The sequence below is a fragment of the Antedon mediterranea genome, chromosome 3 (genome assembly GCF_964355755.1).
Source record: "Antedon mediterranea chromosome 3, ecAntMedi1.1, whole genome shotgun sequence".
NCBI classification, from domain to species: domain Eukaryota; kingdom Metazoa; phylum Echinodermata; class Crinoidea; order Comatulida; family Antedonidae; genus Antedon; species Antedon mediterranea.
In genome coordinates, this window is record NC_092672.1 from 6,874,488 (window position 1) to 6,892,593 (window position 18,106).

The 18,106-nt window shown below is 31.8% G+C and overlaps 1 protein-coding gene across 1 annotated transcript; it reads right to left on the reverse strand.

Annotated features, from left to right (window-relative positions):
• Positions 1-1,714: 1,714 nt before the first annotated feature.
• Positions 1,715-16,901, reverse strand: LOC140043655 (neuronal acetylcholine receptor subunit alpha-9-II-like). Its single transcript, XM_072088169.1, has 7 exons — positions 16,823-16,901; positions 14,069-14,125; positions 13,309-13,457; positions 11,882-11,926; positions 9,539-9,699; positions 5,319-5,860; positions 1,715-3,676 (listed from the first exon to the last, which is right to left on the reverse strand). The coding sequence occupies exons 2-7, from the start codon at positions 14,115-14,117 to the stop codon at positions 3,141-3,143; spliced, it is 1,482 nt and encodes a 493-aa protein (XP_071944270.1). The 5' UTR covers positions 14,118-14,125; positions 16,823-16,901; the 3' UTR covers positions 1,715-3,140.
• Between the last annotated feature and the right edge of the window lie 1,205 nt (positions 16,902-18,106).

The window sequence follows — 18,106 nt, forward strand, 5'->3', positions numbered from 1 at the left end:
AAGTGGTGTTTGATATCACTGTTGATGTCCTGGTGAACACAACATGCCAAATCAGCTCACCACTATAACTCACGTACCACAGTGATTCAATTCCTTGTAGCACCTATAAGTATATCATAATAATAAGTGTACGTTTATGCAACACCCATCCATCATAGTTAAAGCCTTTCGCCGCCCTTTCCCCCCGCTATACAACTTACTTTGTGTTGGTATGTCATGCTAACGAGCGCATTTCTCTGTACACAGGAATGCATTTGCCTTGTATGCAAATTAGCACTTATTAGCATTACTGCCATATGAATCTGTATTTAAAAAAAATGATATTTATAATAGCCATATGTTTATATCCTTTGAAATCCGCTTATCTTAATTGGATTTTCGGATTATAACACAAATTTAATTGTGAGGAACTGTTGGTTTATGATGCGGGTTCATTTTCTATCGGCTTCGATACGAAGAAAAATCAGCAACCAATCAGAGCTCAGCAATGCCAGATTCGCGCGAATAGTTTTGCATGGAAATAAACAAGCAGCTGATTGGTACGTTTGTTGCATCGTAGAAAAGAGACATGCGCATAAATGCAACAGTTTCCATTCTATTGAGTGAACTCCTTTACAGGCCTAAAGCGCTTTCAGAATTACATTAAGCCGAGGATAAGAACAATCCATTAAAAAAATTAATGAAGAACATGTCATTGTAGACAATATTTCATCTGGTTTAATGAGTTTAGAGAAACAGCAACCTACCAGTTGGATTTTTTTTGTGCTGAAAATATTTTGGTTAGACACTAGTTATATTATGGTGTGATACAATAAATCATCATTCTCATTTCTCCTCATCTTGATCACTCACTTCATGATTTTAAGATTTTATGATTTATTTCAACAATATCAAGTAAAATGAATGATCAACACTGGACCATTGAATCAAGTTCCACTCACTTAAATAATTAAAGTCGCAACTGAAAGAGTGATAGACAATATTAAGACGCATAGCAACGCAAGGACGTAAGTAGTTTGACCGTCCTAATTGGGAGAAACCAAGTTTGATCTGAAGTGACGCTTATTTCATTGCTAAAATTACGTGCGTTGCGCGTGCGTAGACCCATCGCCTTGTGTGCTAGTGGAAACGAAGTTTTATGAGTAGTAAAGTAAATCGTAGTAGGCCTAGAATTTATCATATATTAGATTTTCTAGATTATTCTCAGTAACCTGGTTACTCTATAACTATAACGTCATGTCGAAGGAAAAATCATTAAACAATTCTGTACATTAGGTCTACTTATTTTATTTAGAGACTTGACTTCAGATAAACGATTTTTATACATACATTCATTACTTTGATAGAATGCGTAACTTTAACTGCTAAATAAGACAAATAATAGTACCGTTGACAAATTGCCTCGAGAATTACACGCGTGCAATTTTCATATGACACGGACAATTTCTTATGAAGAAGATCTTGCTGCAAACAATGAATAATTCGCATTTAACTCCAAAAATGCACAAGAGTATTTTGCGTGTTAAGGTGAAGGATTTATATTGTGTTGTACGATTCTGTTGACATAATGCTGATGATATTTACAAAATAAAGAAACCAGTGGTACGAACCGATAAATGTGTATAGTGTTGAGTATAGAACCCCGTATATCATACACACCAGGCTACGAGACTCTATTGCTAAATTTATGTAAAAAGTTTTAAACAAAATAATCATTCATGCATATCAAATAATTTGTTATTAACTTATTAATTTATTTTATAAACAGGCGTTGATACTCTAATAATAGGCCTACTAATACATATATTTAACGATAATAAGGCCATATGCCATGCAATGTGTATACATTGGATTAATTTTTACCAATGATTATTAACAATTTAACATTGTACTAAAAATTATGAGGAAAGAACTCTGCATGGGGATACTGAGGTTAAATCTTAAAAAGTATTCATTTAGAAGCATATACAAAACTAAAATTATTTACAAAATTTGTATATTTTCCCTACCACTCTATACTATTATTGCAATACGAGTAGGGGGTTATCTCGGTGTATTAGTACATCACAGCCACTGATCACCAACTGGGCCCTCTGGGAGATCAGTCTTTGACTGAAGAGGTCACCCAGTATAAAGATAAAAACAAACAAATACTCTTTTAAATTGTCACTAAGGATTAAAAATAAAATATGAACTATAATATAATTTTGCTACATTTGAAATTAAAACTAATTCAGGCACATGGAAGGTGTAATATGTTGTAAAACGTGATTGTTCAGTAACAAAAACACATAACCTGTTAAAAATTGATAATAACTACTAACTAATTAAAAATATTGAATTTGCAGCTCATTTCTTCATTGTTATTCCAATGGCTGCTACAGAAAAGACCATGAATGTTAATTTTGATTAAATCTAACCTGCATCCAACATTATTCGAGGGAGGGAGTGCTAATACTGAAGTAGTATGTGTAGAGGTTCACCACAACCCAAAGCCAATATGAGACTCTGTACAGTACAAACCGACTAGTTTCACGTTATAAATTTCATCAAAGTATCTTAAAAACCTCAAGGCATTAAATAAATTAAATCAGTATTATCGTCACCGTTCTGTTTGTCGGTTAATCCTCTTATGGAACGTGTATTGGATGTAATCGTAAACATCATTTATATCATTTCATATGTGATACTTCCCTTTGGTAATAGTCTGTCATTGCCTTTCGTCGGTCGGTCCGTCATATTCCGTTCCAAATTTATACAGATTGCACCGTCATTAACGTTTTTGTCATTAACTAAACACGTATGGTACAAGTAAATACGGGATAATCATTTTCCTCAAATAACTGTTTGAATTAAAGCAACGCAGTTCATCATCTTCCTAATATAGGTAGTAAAATGGTCACCGTGATGGTATATACAATGCGGCGCAGTTTAATTCGTTATACGGTTTCCATTAGGTCTGCATGCATTTAACAAAGCGGCGCAAAGTGTAAACGTAACATAAACATGTTGTTTTACCATTAGTAGCACAACAGTGTCTCTACGACATCTTCGAGATTTCTTTATCAATACTCCTCTGCTATTTAAGAATTGTGTTGGTTTTGTCATCTCTGGACAAAACTGCCGTACTCATCATTGCGTTACTGCGATGAAATGAGAACAATTACAATAATTGTTGCTATGATGATAATAAGCAGTGATGTAAGAAACAAAACTCTATCTACAAAGATTGCCACTCGTCTCCAATCATCCATTATGGCATTACGCATTTTGTCTTTCTTCTTTTCTTTTAAATATGTCTGTAGTTCATTCAATATTAATTTTAACTCTTTCGAAGAGTAAGCCATCCTGCTTAAATTGCTATTTCGAACTCGTTCTTCTACGCAGCCATTCTGTTTTGAAGAAATCGTATTTACATAATTATTCTCTGTGAATTCTTCAAGAATGTCAGCATCCAACGGTGATGTAGTATGTTTAGCTTTGTTTGAAACGTGTTGGTTGAAGTAGACACTTGAAAGCTTTGTTCTTCCGATTGCCTTTCCAACTTTCCCAAACAATAACTTTTTTAGCCATTCAGGGACTTGGCTCGTATGACCTCTGTTGTAGAGGTTCAGAACAAACGCAGTGCAAACAATACTGATACAACTCATACATATCAGCATAGTAAAATACGACTCTGAAATGAAATAGGCATACATAATTAAATATTTAAATATGAAATTATTCATTAACAAACATATATCATCAAACATGGTTGATCTAGCGATCCCAGAGTGAGTCTGCCACACCGATGCCATAAAAAGAATAAATAAAAAATAAAACAAAAAATATAGGTAGGCCTAAATAATAAATATATATATATCATTAAACATGGTTTATCTAGCAATCACAGGTTGAGTCTGCTAAACCATTGCCACAAAAAAAAATAAGCAAAAAGTAGGCTAAATAAATAATACAAATATTAATTATAAATAAATAGATAATTATAACAAAATAAATAAAAAAAAAATAGATAAAATAAATAGATTTAAAAAAAAATAAATAAAAATACATATTTAAAATTATTGGTTAACAAATGTATATCCTCAACTGTCACAAAATAAATAAAATATTAAAACAAATTTTATTTATAATAAATGAATTTTAAAGAAATAAAGAATAAAAACATTTAAAATAAACAAAACAAACCCAACAACAACCCATCTCCCTAAAAGTCGCGAAGAAAGGAGGATGCATCCTTGGATTGGAACTGTTGAAATTTATAAAATGGAATTATAATAGATTGGATTTCATTCGGTGGAATCCAATATGAATTAGTTATCAACTTTAACAATTAGATTGGAAGACGCACATTCAAGGGTATTATGATTAATCTGTATACATCATAATACAAAATGTTATTATCAGTTAAATTTAACAGAAATCGATTAAGAATCTTGCGATTTGAAAGTCTTTTAGAAACATAATAATAATAATAAGCTATGGATGAAACCAATTTGGACAATTGGATTTCAAAAGCTCTCTTGAATATAAATTATTTTTTTATAAACTTCCGATATGATTCAGTTTGAATTCATAGTATTTGCAATTTTTAGTAAAGTACAACCATAATATATCTATTATTAATGTATCATTATTTGCATAACAAAAGGATTATACGATCATTGCTTTTACCTGTACTTTATGAATAAGAACAGATGAATAAATGGTATATAGCCTATACATATTATGATAGTGTTTCATTTAGGCCTAATAGTTTAAACAAAAATTGACGCAGTGATTTGTTCTTAATTGGGCTTACGTATAGGACACTGCTAGTTATAATGATATGAGTAACTATTTATTTATTTATTTATTTAACTTTGTTTTACGAAGGTAGGCTCTAACACTGTACTAAACAACAGTAGTACAGATAACCTAAAATGGCCCTCTTCAAAACAATATAAACATACGTAAAGGCCTTATACATTCAAACAACAAATTACATACACATTCAGTTAAAATTTAAAAAAAACACAACAAAGCACAAGTTTGAACACAAGAAAAAAATAATATAACATTATTTATCATAAATCAAATTATAGTACACTTTACAAAAGTCATAATACTTTTGAATTTAAATAAAGATGAATTGGCTCGTATAATTCAATGTAATCTACTTCTTCACTCTGTTGCCAAGCGCAAATGAAAAAAGTCTATTAAAAAGGCAGTGCTTCAGATTGTTGCAGTAATAGCAATTATCATACTCATTTCATAGTTTTTAATTATAATTATAAAATAGTAGGCTATGGGATAAAAATAATAAAAAAGATTCTTACGGATTATCGGTGTACTGTCAGCAGATGGTGGCAACGCCTCGGCTATCATCTGCTGAAATAGAAGAATCGCCAAAAGCGTCGTGACACCAAATGACATCTTCTCTCCACTCTCTGGTGGAAGCAAGAAGACGAACATCGTTAAAGCAGATAGCAGGCAACATGGTAGAAGAATCACTTCAACGAAGAACCGCTGGCGACGTCTTAGAATCAACGTATATACAACTTTTGGGTACACCTCTGGACAGCAGTTGTACTTAGTCTGAATATATTCAACTGTAACCGTATTCAAATTCCAAATGCCATTCGGATTAAACTCTGTCTGAGTGCTTTCATCACTGGTGTCTGGGATGACGTCTTCTTGTGAACCATGATATACCCAACCGGCAAACTCCAGAGAACATTTCTGTTCATCTAGAGGAAAGTACGTCATGTCCATTTTGCAAAAACTTGTCAGAATGATTGGAGTTGCTAACACAACTTCGCCAGTGTACCCAACTTTAAGGTTAAGTGAGGTCTTCGTTCGTTCAAATTCATCATCGACACTATGAAAAGAAAGCAATTGCGATAATAGTCTACTACTTTAAATATATTTTTTATTAGAAATATCAGTTGAATCATGAACGTTTAGAAATAATTATATTATGAATATTCAACTTTATTATCAATGAAATGCTTTGAATAAAGAAACTGAACCCGTAACTTGATAAGCGACGCTTTCAGTTTATTTTTATCCAAACAAAATGTAAACAAACAATATGATTCAATCCAATCTATACTTTGAATTTTATATTTCTATAATTATGTATAACTGCTAACGAATTCTGACTGATTGGATAATTGAAAATTAATTAATGATATTCAAATTTAACTGCGTAAATTTGCCGAATATTTGTAATTATTATCTTAAATCAACATCTAGCCAAATAGTTTGATGATTTCCAATAAAATATAGAATCCAAATTCTGCCATTGCATAACCTTATTTTTGTGTTTATCTGTAATAGTGGAGTCTGTTAGGGATATTTTGGTTCACTTTTTTCCAAAAGCATCAAATTTGGTATACAGGTTGCCCACCCTATACAAATTAAATTTTTGATGGGCGCCAAGCAAAATGACCCCTTGGGTCACCTAATTTGCATAATTTTAAATGGCGGACACTTTCGCTTAAACAGTCTATATCTCTGAAACTACTGGTCATAGAGAGTTGATTTTTAGCTCAAAATGTTCAGAACATAAACATTCCTATTTACTCTAATGAAGTATTTTGGAAAAAAATGACCGGAAGTACCAGTTTTAACCTTTGACCCATATTTTAAGGCATTGCCATATCTCAGTAAATAGTTGTCACAGACAGTTTATTTAAGTGTCAAATTGTTCAGAATATATATGTTACTATTTAGTTTAATGAAACATTTTATCCAAAAATGACCGGAAGTACTCAGTTTTGCCTTTGACCGTTACGGTGTAATTACCAACCTTTTTATGGTTAATATATTTTGATATTCATAAAATTACTTGTCATAGAGAGTTAATGTTGGTGTCAAAATGTTCAGAACATAAACATTTCTATTTACTATAATAAAGTTTTTTCTAAAATAATGACCAGAAATACCATATTTGACCTTTGACCTGTTTTTTCAGGCAAATTGCTATATCTCATTATTGGGTTGGCGTGGAAAGTTCATTTTGGTGTCAGATTGTTCAGAATATATATGTTACTATTATGTTTAATAGAAGATTTTTCCAAAAAAATGTCAGGAAGTACAGTTGACCTGTTTAACTGTATATTTATATTATTTTGCAATCCACTTTTGAGCACTTGTCGAAGATGGCTACTTGCATGTACAATTGAACGAAATATACTGAATGAAGTTGAATATATTTGTAGTGAGTCTAGAGTAACGCAAATGAGAGAAAATTGTATAGACAAAAAATACCCAATCTCATTCTCATCTAATCGAGTACTTAAATGAAGTCTTCTACACATTTAGCAATAATGTTTACTGATGAAATCTATTCAAGTTTTGTTTTGGAAAGTTAGTGTTTCCATCACTTGTGTTTGTTTGGTTGTTACATTCAGGGTAATTGTCCTATATTGCATTTCTTCGCTGAGTATCTTTCTTTAAAGGGCCTTCAAACTGGGGTATAACCTACTAATTAAAAGGATGGACATTTTCGGGATGCACAATATAAAAACTAGACTACTGTTGCCATCACGAACCACAACTGAAAAATATACTTTTTCCACCAGACCTAAAGTAATCCTTGGTCCGCCAAACTTGGCAGAATTCTCGAATTTTAATTTAAAAAAATTTGGCCATCATCTGGACACGATTTGGGTATTACAGTTTTGTTACTTATGACATTACGCCTTAGTATCATCTTTTTCATTATTGCCTTTTTACTTGATTTTTGGTTGATTAGTAAATGTTAAATTGTTGTTATATTGGAATTGGTAACAACTCTTGGCTTGTGTAACATAATGTATTGATGAGCTGTTTTAACCTCATGAACAGATTTACTTTTATTACTTTCATTTCTTTTATGTACATTTTCAAAGTATTGAATGATATGTCCTTTCTCATATCGAGTATTTGGAAAATAATGGCTTATTCAAACTTCTTTAGCAATCCTTGAACAGTCTGGTTGGTTCAGTCACCATAAGCACATGTATGGTAATTGTAATATTTTCATTGTTCTCGTAAAGACGAAATTCCCCATCATGTTCTGAGCTTGAGTATGATATTGTTTCTTAGAAATGAGGCTAAACCTTTTTGTTGATTTTTGCACAACATTTCCATTCATAAAATTTGCATTGTTCACATAGTTCATTTTAAGTTTGAAAAAAGGGCAATATATGAAAAAGAGGATACTAGAGCGTAACATGTCATTAGTAACAAAACTGTTCCTATTCATCCAATCTCTTCTAGATGATTACTGTATATGGTCGATTTCTTTTTTTTTTTTAATTTGAAAATCTTTGAGAACCACAAAGCTGGACGGTCCTTGGATGACTTAGGTCTGGAGGACAGAAATCTTCGGTGTCTTTTCCCCATTCAGTGGTTGTTCGTGTTATGGCAACAAAGAGAAATGTAGCAACATGAAATTGTTATGCAACAGCAAACACAAGTGACGGAAACACTAACTTTCCAAAACAAAACTTTTACTGGATTTCATCAGTAGGCCTACACATTATTGCTAAATATGTGGAAGACTTCATTTAAGTACTCGATTAGATGAGATTGGGTATTTTTTGTATATACAATTTTCTCATTTCTCATTTACATTACTCTAGACTCACTACAAATAGGACAATCTATTCAACTTTGTTCAGTATACTTTGTTCAATTGCACATGCAAGCAGCCATCTTCGACAAGTGCTCAAAAGTGGGTTGCAAAATAATATCATAAATATACAATTAACTATACAATTAACTGAACAAATTTATAAATTTTATGTATTTAACAAGTCAATAACTATACTTCCTGACATTTTTTTGAAAAGTCTTCTATTAAGCAGAATAGAAACATATATATTCTGAACAATCTGACACCAAAATGAACTTTCCACTCCAACCCAATAATGAGATATGGCAATTTGCCTGAAAAAACAGGTCAAAGGTCAAATATGGTATTTCTGGTCATTATTTGAGAAAAAACTTTATTATAGTAAATAGAAATGTTTATGTTCTGAACATTTTGACACCAACATTAACTCTCTATGACAAGTAGTTTTATGGATATCAAAATATATTAACCGTAACAAGGCTGGTAATTACATCGTAACGGTCAAAGGCAAAACTGAGTACTTCCGGTCATTTTTGGATAAAATGTTTCATTAAATTAAATAGTAACATATATATTCTGAACAATTTGACACTTAAATAAACTGTCTGTGACAACTATTTACTGAGATATGGCAATGCCTTAAAATATGGGTCAAAGGTTAAAACTGGTACTTCCGGTCATTCTTTTAAAAAAAACTTCATTAGAGTAAATAGGAATGTTTATGTTCTGAACATATTGGGCTAAAAATTAACTCTCTATGACCAGTATTTTTAGAGATATAGACTGTTTAAGCGAAAATGTCCGCCATTTTAAATTATGCAAATTAGGTGACCCAAGGGGTCATTTTGCCTGGCGCCCATCAAAAATTGAATTTGTATAGGGTGGGCAACCTGTATACCAAATTTGGTGCTTTTGGAAGAAACTGAACCAAACACCCTTATTTCAGCCCTAACAGACTCCACTGTAAAGAATGTCATTTCATACTTATTATACAGCGTTACATCCGGGATCCATAAGGCTGACTGTTGAATAAACACTGCTGTTATATTGTTATAATCTTCAGGGTTCCATAACATAAATTCGTCTTTCCATGTCTGATATAGAAAAATGAATGAATTTAAGCACTAAGTACGTATATAATTTTCTATATATCTATTGGCCTAAACGGGAAGGGTTACCCTCTTTAAGATAGTTGAAATACAATAGACAAACATTACAACCAAAACGATGATTTCTAGACTTTTCTAGTAATAACCATAATCATGATAATCATAATCAAGTATAACTACCGGTGTATACTTAGAGCTTGGAGTTTGCGAATTTGTCTTTTTTGTTTGTATACGTTTGTTGATATGGATGAATATTCCGAAATAAAAGAAATTGAAAATAGTTGCGCATGCTCAGAAACAAAAGAGTCAAAATTATTCACACTTTCCTCGAATGCAACACGCATTTATTAGTGCATGTGACCAGCTAATATAAAACGTTTATATTATTTAAAACAGTTATTTTTATTTATCTTTAAATAAGTTAAAGATGTATTGTCCCTTGAAACACAAAAAAATGAAGGTCAAAATATTCTAAATTTAAAGTGGCCATATCAAAGTAAAATTAAAGTTTTTCACTTTAAGTCGAAAATTCGAGCCAAAAACAACAAGTTTACGTAATTAACAGGTAAATTAGTTTGATTACATTTCATCTGGAAAATCGTCACGAGCGAAAGTAAACAAAGATTTCAAACCATGAGTACGCATTATGCATATGCTAAATTAGGATTGTTTACAACTCGTCACGGTTAAAATGGACCTGAAATGGATTTTCGATTTTTTTCATTTTAGAATGATGTTTTGGGGGCTATTAGGTGTTGCTAGAATGTATATTGTTACAAAATATAAATTGGCCCTTTTGGGGAAAGCCCCATTTGAAAATCAAAAAAATTCGCGGGTGACGTCACTTTGCGAATATATTCCTATCCCTCCAATGAACAATTTGCAGTTTTTTGGCTATAACTCTTGAAATCTATGGAGTATTTTCTAAAAAATGCCTGTGCATTTGCAGAAACGTATTTAGAATTTTTTTAGATAAAATTATTACCGTATAAACGGTTATTCATCGAGTAAATGACGATTTAAAATCTTAAAATCAACGGTTTTTTTTCTGGCAATACCGAAGTTGGCCTGGCAACGTTGTCCGGGATACAGCTCCGTGCGCAATGATGCGTATCCATATTTTCCGTTGTGTATTTTGTATCGTTCGTAATTTATACTGCTAAAATGTGTTACTTTCTTTAGTTTTTAGTTTAGCAGAATTAAATTAGTAATATGAGATGATAATTTATTTGTCACGAATCAGGCAGTTCGAAAACGAATTTTATTCATATTTTACTTTGTCTTGACAATGAGCGCAACAAGTTGTTGATATCGCTTTGGTCCTTGGATGCACATGAAACGGAGCCTCGCCGCATGATGTGGGTGGTGGATCGACTCCGCGCACTGGATTGGGGGCCTAGGCCTAGTAAAGGTTTGGGAGGTAGGCCTTCTAAATTCGGGTTTTAGAACAAACGAAGTACATTTTAGGGACCTATATTTCAACAACATTAGATATTGAATAAATTAGTATTAGTGTCAACGCTTCGCGTATCTTTCCAGGCCGTCGATCATTCACTGACTATCGGGCGGCATACACGCTCTCGATATCATCGTGTGTATATGTGACGTCGTGAATATAGAGGCTTCCGACGGCCGTTGAAATAGAATATTGCAATGGCGTGAGTAATTTTCGCTAATTTACCATGGTATCTTAAAATTTCGTTTTTACTCAAAATACTATACATTTTGTTTTTATTTGTATGAATTTGTGTTAATTTGATACATTTAAATAACATGTGTGAATTTCTTGAAAATCGAAATTCCATTTCAGGTCCATTTTAAGAAGGTATTTTCACACAGATCATGAGGAAGTTTTATGATTATGCATACAGAGTAGCCAAACAAGCGCGTTTCATTATGGGATATGTTTTGATTGAAAACTTTGACTGGAAGTCAAAGTTATTTTTGTAACAAAAAAACGTATGTATTTCAGTTAACATTTTTTTTTTCGAAACATTTTTGGTGATAGTTAATAACTATTATGATACTTCAAAATGACCCACCTTTTTTCGAAATCTTTTATTTTTTATTTTTTTGGAATTAGTCAAAGGGACAATACATCTTTAAGTTTTTAAATAAATAAATAGGCCCAAATAAGTTTTTAATAAGATTAAGTCGAATCACTTACCATCTTATACCAACCGCTTATTGTCATTTCTTGTCTGTTTTCACTCTGAATACAAATAATAAATGATTAGATGACCTTATTCGAAGGTTTGAGTGCGACTGTTTTCAACATCGCCGCCATTTCATCTCTCTGAATGATTCATTTTTTGTAATACTTATATAAGGCGGAAAATTGCAATTATATGCAGTGAGGATTTATGTAAGAATAGTATCATTAAAATCTATTGAAATGTAGGCCTATCATAATTCAATACGTAATTTTTATAATCTCACTTTTACATTTCCAATACATTATTAATATAATTACAAATCAGTTTGTTTTGCCGCCATTTTTGCCGCCATTTTCGCCGCCATTTTTGCCGCCATTTTTGCCGCCATTTTTGCCGCTGCTTATTTCTGTTTATAATCTTTTCGGAATTAATATAGGCCAATCAATAAAAAGTAATTTGTGAATCAAATTGAATATACAGGTAAAGGCCATATGGATTATAGAATTATAGAGTTATTATTATTAAAACCAATAATAACCATAGACTACTAATGATACTGTGACATTTAATGTTTTGCATCAACCTGTCAATAGAATGACATCATTTAACGAATTGAAAGTTTGACACACGAGCAATCTAAATAACAGATTCGATTAAAGTTCCATTATTAATTATTAATTATTCATACTAACAGCTTGTGTAAACATTAATGCTAATAGTGCACGAATTAATGTATTGTTAATTATTTAAATAATATCATTATTATATGTGTCGGCTTGTGTCAATATTATTTTCACTCTGGCGTATTTATCTCATATGTATGTACACACAATTAATCTCGTAATACAGGTTGTAGAAAATACAAGCATAATGATTTGGTATTTATTTTCAATTCACTTTATACGAGTTACGCTAATACAGTGTATGCAGTGTAAGACTGAAATATGAATATTATTAATACAGAAATCGAACTGCATACGTAGTCTTGATTTTCTAAAGTTAAAACAACTCAACAGTAACGATATAAAGATTACTTTACTCGATCATGTAAAAAAAAATCGATATGTGTTTTGTAATAAAGTGCAGATTACAAGAAATACTGGTACAGTTTAATAGAAAATCTACGAACATATTACATTTTAGTTACTTTGCGAAGTTTTAATCCTAAAATGTTGATTATTACATTTGTGTTGGCTTCTTTTTGTTTTAATTCTTTAGTTTTTATTTTACTTTATTAATTCTTATGACGGATGGACAGTGTATCGTGGTATAACTCAACGCAAGGATTTACTCACAACCATAATTAATTGGACCAATCACAAGCGAGAGATGATTTGAGCTGTCCCATGTGATTGGTCAAATTAATTGTTCATCATGTAAATTTTTGTATCGCGTGAAGAGAACCAATCTATAGAATGATTAAAATTAAACGTCTTACCACTTCAATTACTTGCGTAATAAGTAGTCGCAAAACGACTGTAACGTTTGTTGATGGATCTCGTACTGGCCTTGCTGTTGGGTGAATATAGTTTTCGAGTAATTCACGTATTAGATCTGATTCTGAGTTCTGAGCCAGTAAATGGACAGCTAAAATGTATATAAAAATAACATATTATTCCAAGTGAATTATTAATAATCGATAATGCCAATTGCAGGATGGAGAAACTACTGCGTTTTCTTTTCAGAACTAATATACGTGGTGTACCGCAAACTTTATATCAACGATAATGGATAGTTTTTTAATGGCTTGATGCCTTTCTTTTCTTTATAAGAATATTTCTTATACTCTATCACTTGACATGAAACGAATCGTCAGAAAATCACCGGACATCTGATAAACATCTAATTTATTAATTAAATTTTTTTTTTACTCAATCCAACAGAAAATATGACTCGCCAATTGCAGGATGGAGAAACTATTGCGTTTCTAGAAAAAAGTTACAGGCGTATAAACAAAATGGCGCTCTATTGAACGTCAGAAAAATCATGAAACTTCAAAGAGATTTGAACAAAGGACCCTCCGATTGTCATGCCTGTATGTTAACCACCAAGACATAGCACCACATATCGAATATTACCAAAAGTGTACGCCCAATCTAAAGATAAGTGATCACATTAGCATTATAAAACACTTTGCTTATATGCTGTTACTTATCCTAAACCGCTCATTAACATCAAATACAATTATCACAACGTACCTGAATGAAGCGAAAATATTATCAACGTAAGTATCTTGCAAAAATTCATCTTTTAATCTAAAAAAAAACATAATGTGACAAAAGTGTGTCGATATCAAAATAAATTAATGCGTACCGCGTTGCCGATAGCAGAATAATTCAGACTTGTTTAATCATCACAGTATTCTAATCAGGCGTATTGCGTTTTTTTTTGCGTCAAAAGCGTTTGATTACCGGTACTGCCCGCGGGGTTGCCACTTGAGACGCAACGCAATGACGTGGATGTAAAGCGTGGTTCCCACTAGCGACGCAACACAGAGACGTAACGCAACGCAAGTGAATTGACCAATCACAAGCGATGGCTTATTCGCTTGTGATTGCTAACTGTCTATAACTTCGCTTGTCATTGGTTAAAACGCTTGCATTGCGTTTACGTCCTTGCGTTACGTTATAGTGGGAACCAAGCTTAACGTAAGCGAGTTGACCAACGACAAGCTCGAAAAATCCATCACTTGTAATCGGTCAAAACACCGTACGGTATGCTTAGTTCCATGCCACTACGGAACGCAAGCACGTAGACGCAACGCCAGCGAGTTTTTCGAATAATCGCTTGTAATTCGTCAAATAATTTACGTTGCGCTTACATGCGTCCCAGTGGGAAGTAAGATTTTAGCTTAATTTTCACAATTTCTTTACATATGGATTTGCAATAACGTTGTACTTACGTCCTTTCGTTGTGTCCTAATATGAACTTATAAGCGAAATGAACTGAAAATGTATCACTGTACTCAATTCAGATACTTTTAGTCGACCTTACACTGATTAGAGGTTAAAGCTTACCAGTTTAACTATGAATTTAAAAACAACTGAACAATAACACCAGATTAATTGTGTAATTTTATTGTAAGCGGTGATGTGGTACTTATACCCGCAACTTACGTTAGGTAGTCGCTGATCGCCTATGACTAAAGCAATTTATTGTGAAGCATTGTTTTCATTATGAATAATATAAATTTTGATTTCTGTACTTAATAATGGAATGAATTTTTCACTGATATATTTAATGTTTATAGTAAAATTGATAAATCGTTGTTATTACCGTTAAATGTTTATAATTATGTATTTATCGTGTCAAGTGACCCGCGGTTAACGATCACGATAGACAAATATGCATTTTTCATACATAAAACAAAAGAAATATAAAAACTGTTCATTCTAGAACTATTAATAACCATCTATGCTTCCTTTGATGAAAATGATATTTTCACACGTCCAATCAAATGACGTCATGATTAGTAAGAGCAAAAATATCGTGACAATACAACGATTTTATTGTTTTTATTTATCATGACGTCATTTGATTGGAATTTAAAAAATGTAATCAAAGACAATATAAATGATTATCCTATAGTTTTAGAACTAAAACCTTTCTAATTTCTTTTGTTTTATATAAAAAAAAATGCTTGCTTATATATTTATCGTCGATCGTTATCGTTCTATTGTATGGGCCTTAACAACCATAATTATTAAAATCTATCCCGACTTGCTTTGAGATTTTACAACGCTTTAACACTTTCGTACTAATTGAATAATGTGTTTACATTTTTATATGATTTGTGTGTGTGTGTGAACCAGGCATTAGTCAATTTATAAGTAGGCCTATGTAAGATAACAACATTTGAAAATGTTATATCAACAAAAAATGTAATTTCTCAGAGTTTGAAATAGCAGCGCATCAGCTAATTGCATTCACGCATTCTCAAAGCAAATTGTTTTGTATCAAGGACTCCGGCAGGATAACTAGTATATTATTAAAAGTAGGGCAGGCTATTGAAATAACACGCCCACATTTATCCAAACTAATTTTCGAAATCATAATAGAAAGAAAATTAAAAGAACACTTTTTGATGAAATGGTAATAAATAACCATATTAAAAAATATTAATAATAACCTTGAGAATCTTATTATATTTTGTTTGTACATGTTGCGTAATTAGCATTTTTGCCAATCATTTCCGTGAATCGATCGTGGTTTGTAAACTCAAACCATTTAAATAATAATATTATCTCAACATATTCAAATTTATAAAAAAAAAATTAGATTAATAAAACCATTGAGAAATAAGTTAAATTTCTCCATGATATAGTAAATACTTTATTCACTTAGCCAATTACAGGATGGGTAGTTCTAAAACGTAATTAAAAGGATTTGGACATAGAACTTCGGGGTTCAAATGACAAGCAACAAGCTACAGTGTCATTCTACTAAGGTTTATATTATGTTGCTATTTTACCATTGTTTTGGACAAGTTAAGGTATTCGTACTTTTTGTAAATTGTCCTATTTTGAGGTCAAGTACGGTATATAATATTATTCTTCAATTTTAGTAAATTCATTTTGATAAATGGCTTATTTAATGGTATCGCACGCCAAGTGGGTCAAATTACATTTAAAAAAGATTTCTATTCAATATCTGAATTGATCTAGCGTGACATTTAACACAGAAGTATAATTATATTATATCAAAAAGTCGTAATTTTGATATTATAGAAAAACATACTGTATTCCTTTGTCGTTTTAAACAATTAATAATATTAAGTTGAGTTTATGTTTTTCAAAATATAGCAGGCAACCAATTTATCATTGATGCCAACGAATGCAAACACTATAGTTACAAGAAATATACTGTACAATCGGGTATTTAACAAACAGAATATTAAAGATAGATTTTGAAATTTTGGCCTAAAATTGAATCACAACACTGTTTATACTTACTTAACGAAACTCGAGATAACCACACACTTCTTCTTTATAACGATATAGAAACTTAGATTTCCAAATCTGTCTAAAGTTAGCCTAACATCCCGAGCTGTATTTTTTTTGGATTGATTGAAGAACGTTAGAAACTGCATTTCTACCGACGATGATAGAGGGGGTAATCTACGTTGCTCATACGGAGCCATTCAGATATGGCTCTCTGCATGCTCTATACTGATGGTTTATGCATGGAGGTATTTAACCGCGTCTAGTATCCACAATCACGTGTTAAACTCGCAGGATACGCCAATGACCTTCCGAGAAAAAAATCGCGGGTTTGTTGAGTATGATCAGACAAATGACTCCATGATATGATGTTGGTATATAACGTTTAAATGCACCTAATTTTACACATCATTTATGTCAAAATGGAAAATATGTGATAAAAAAAATTCGTCATTATTATACTTGAAAATAAGCTAAACAAAACAAACAGAGTAAAGTGGCGAACTTTGTATTTAATTTGACAACAAATTGAAATAATATCAAGATACCTATCATATCATATCATATCATTTATTTCGCCAATATACAGAACAGTACAAAAAAAACAATACAAAAGTAAGTCAATGAGGCCGGATAACCTAAAAGTTACAAATAAAAATAACCGTCGAGAGGCTCTCCACATCGAAATACTTACATAAAATGAATAATACATGGATTCTATTAAAATTTAGATAAAACTATAAAATTCAGCAATGTGTTTTTATAAAAAATTGTAAATTTAAAAAGATAGAATTAAGAAAATATCTTTAAAATATACATATGTTCAGATTAAAACAGATTGTTAAAATATTTCTTAAGGCTATGCTTAAAACAGTTTATATTAATTAAAAGTTGGTCGCAGAGATCCGCAGGCAGATCTCTAAAATGTCTAACAAAAAAATTAAAGACAGAGTTATGAAATAAATCAGTCCGGGCTATAAAATTATTGCGTAACTTAAGGTTATTAACATGTCTGCCTAACTAAAACCTTCCTAAAGCTTGGTTCCCACTAGCGACGAAACGTAACGCAATCTACGCAACGTAAGAAAATGCACTTCTAATAATTGTGTTTGCCCCCGTCAAATCAAATCAAACCTGCGAGGTTTGCAGCACTGTTGCGTCGTCGGTTCCCACTTTTGATTACGCATTATAGCACTTTGCGTCAATACGTCGCTGCGTCGCATTCTAGTGGGAACCACGCTTTAAGGAACACAGGATTGTTATGATTTTAAGCAATTTTACAATTGGTACTACTAA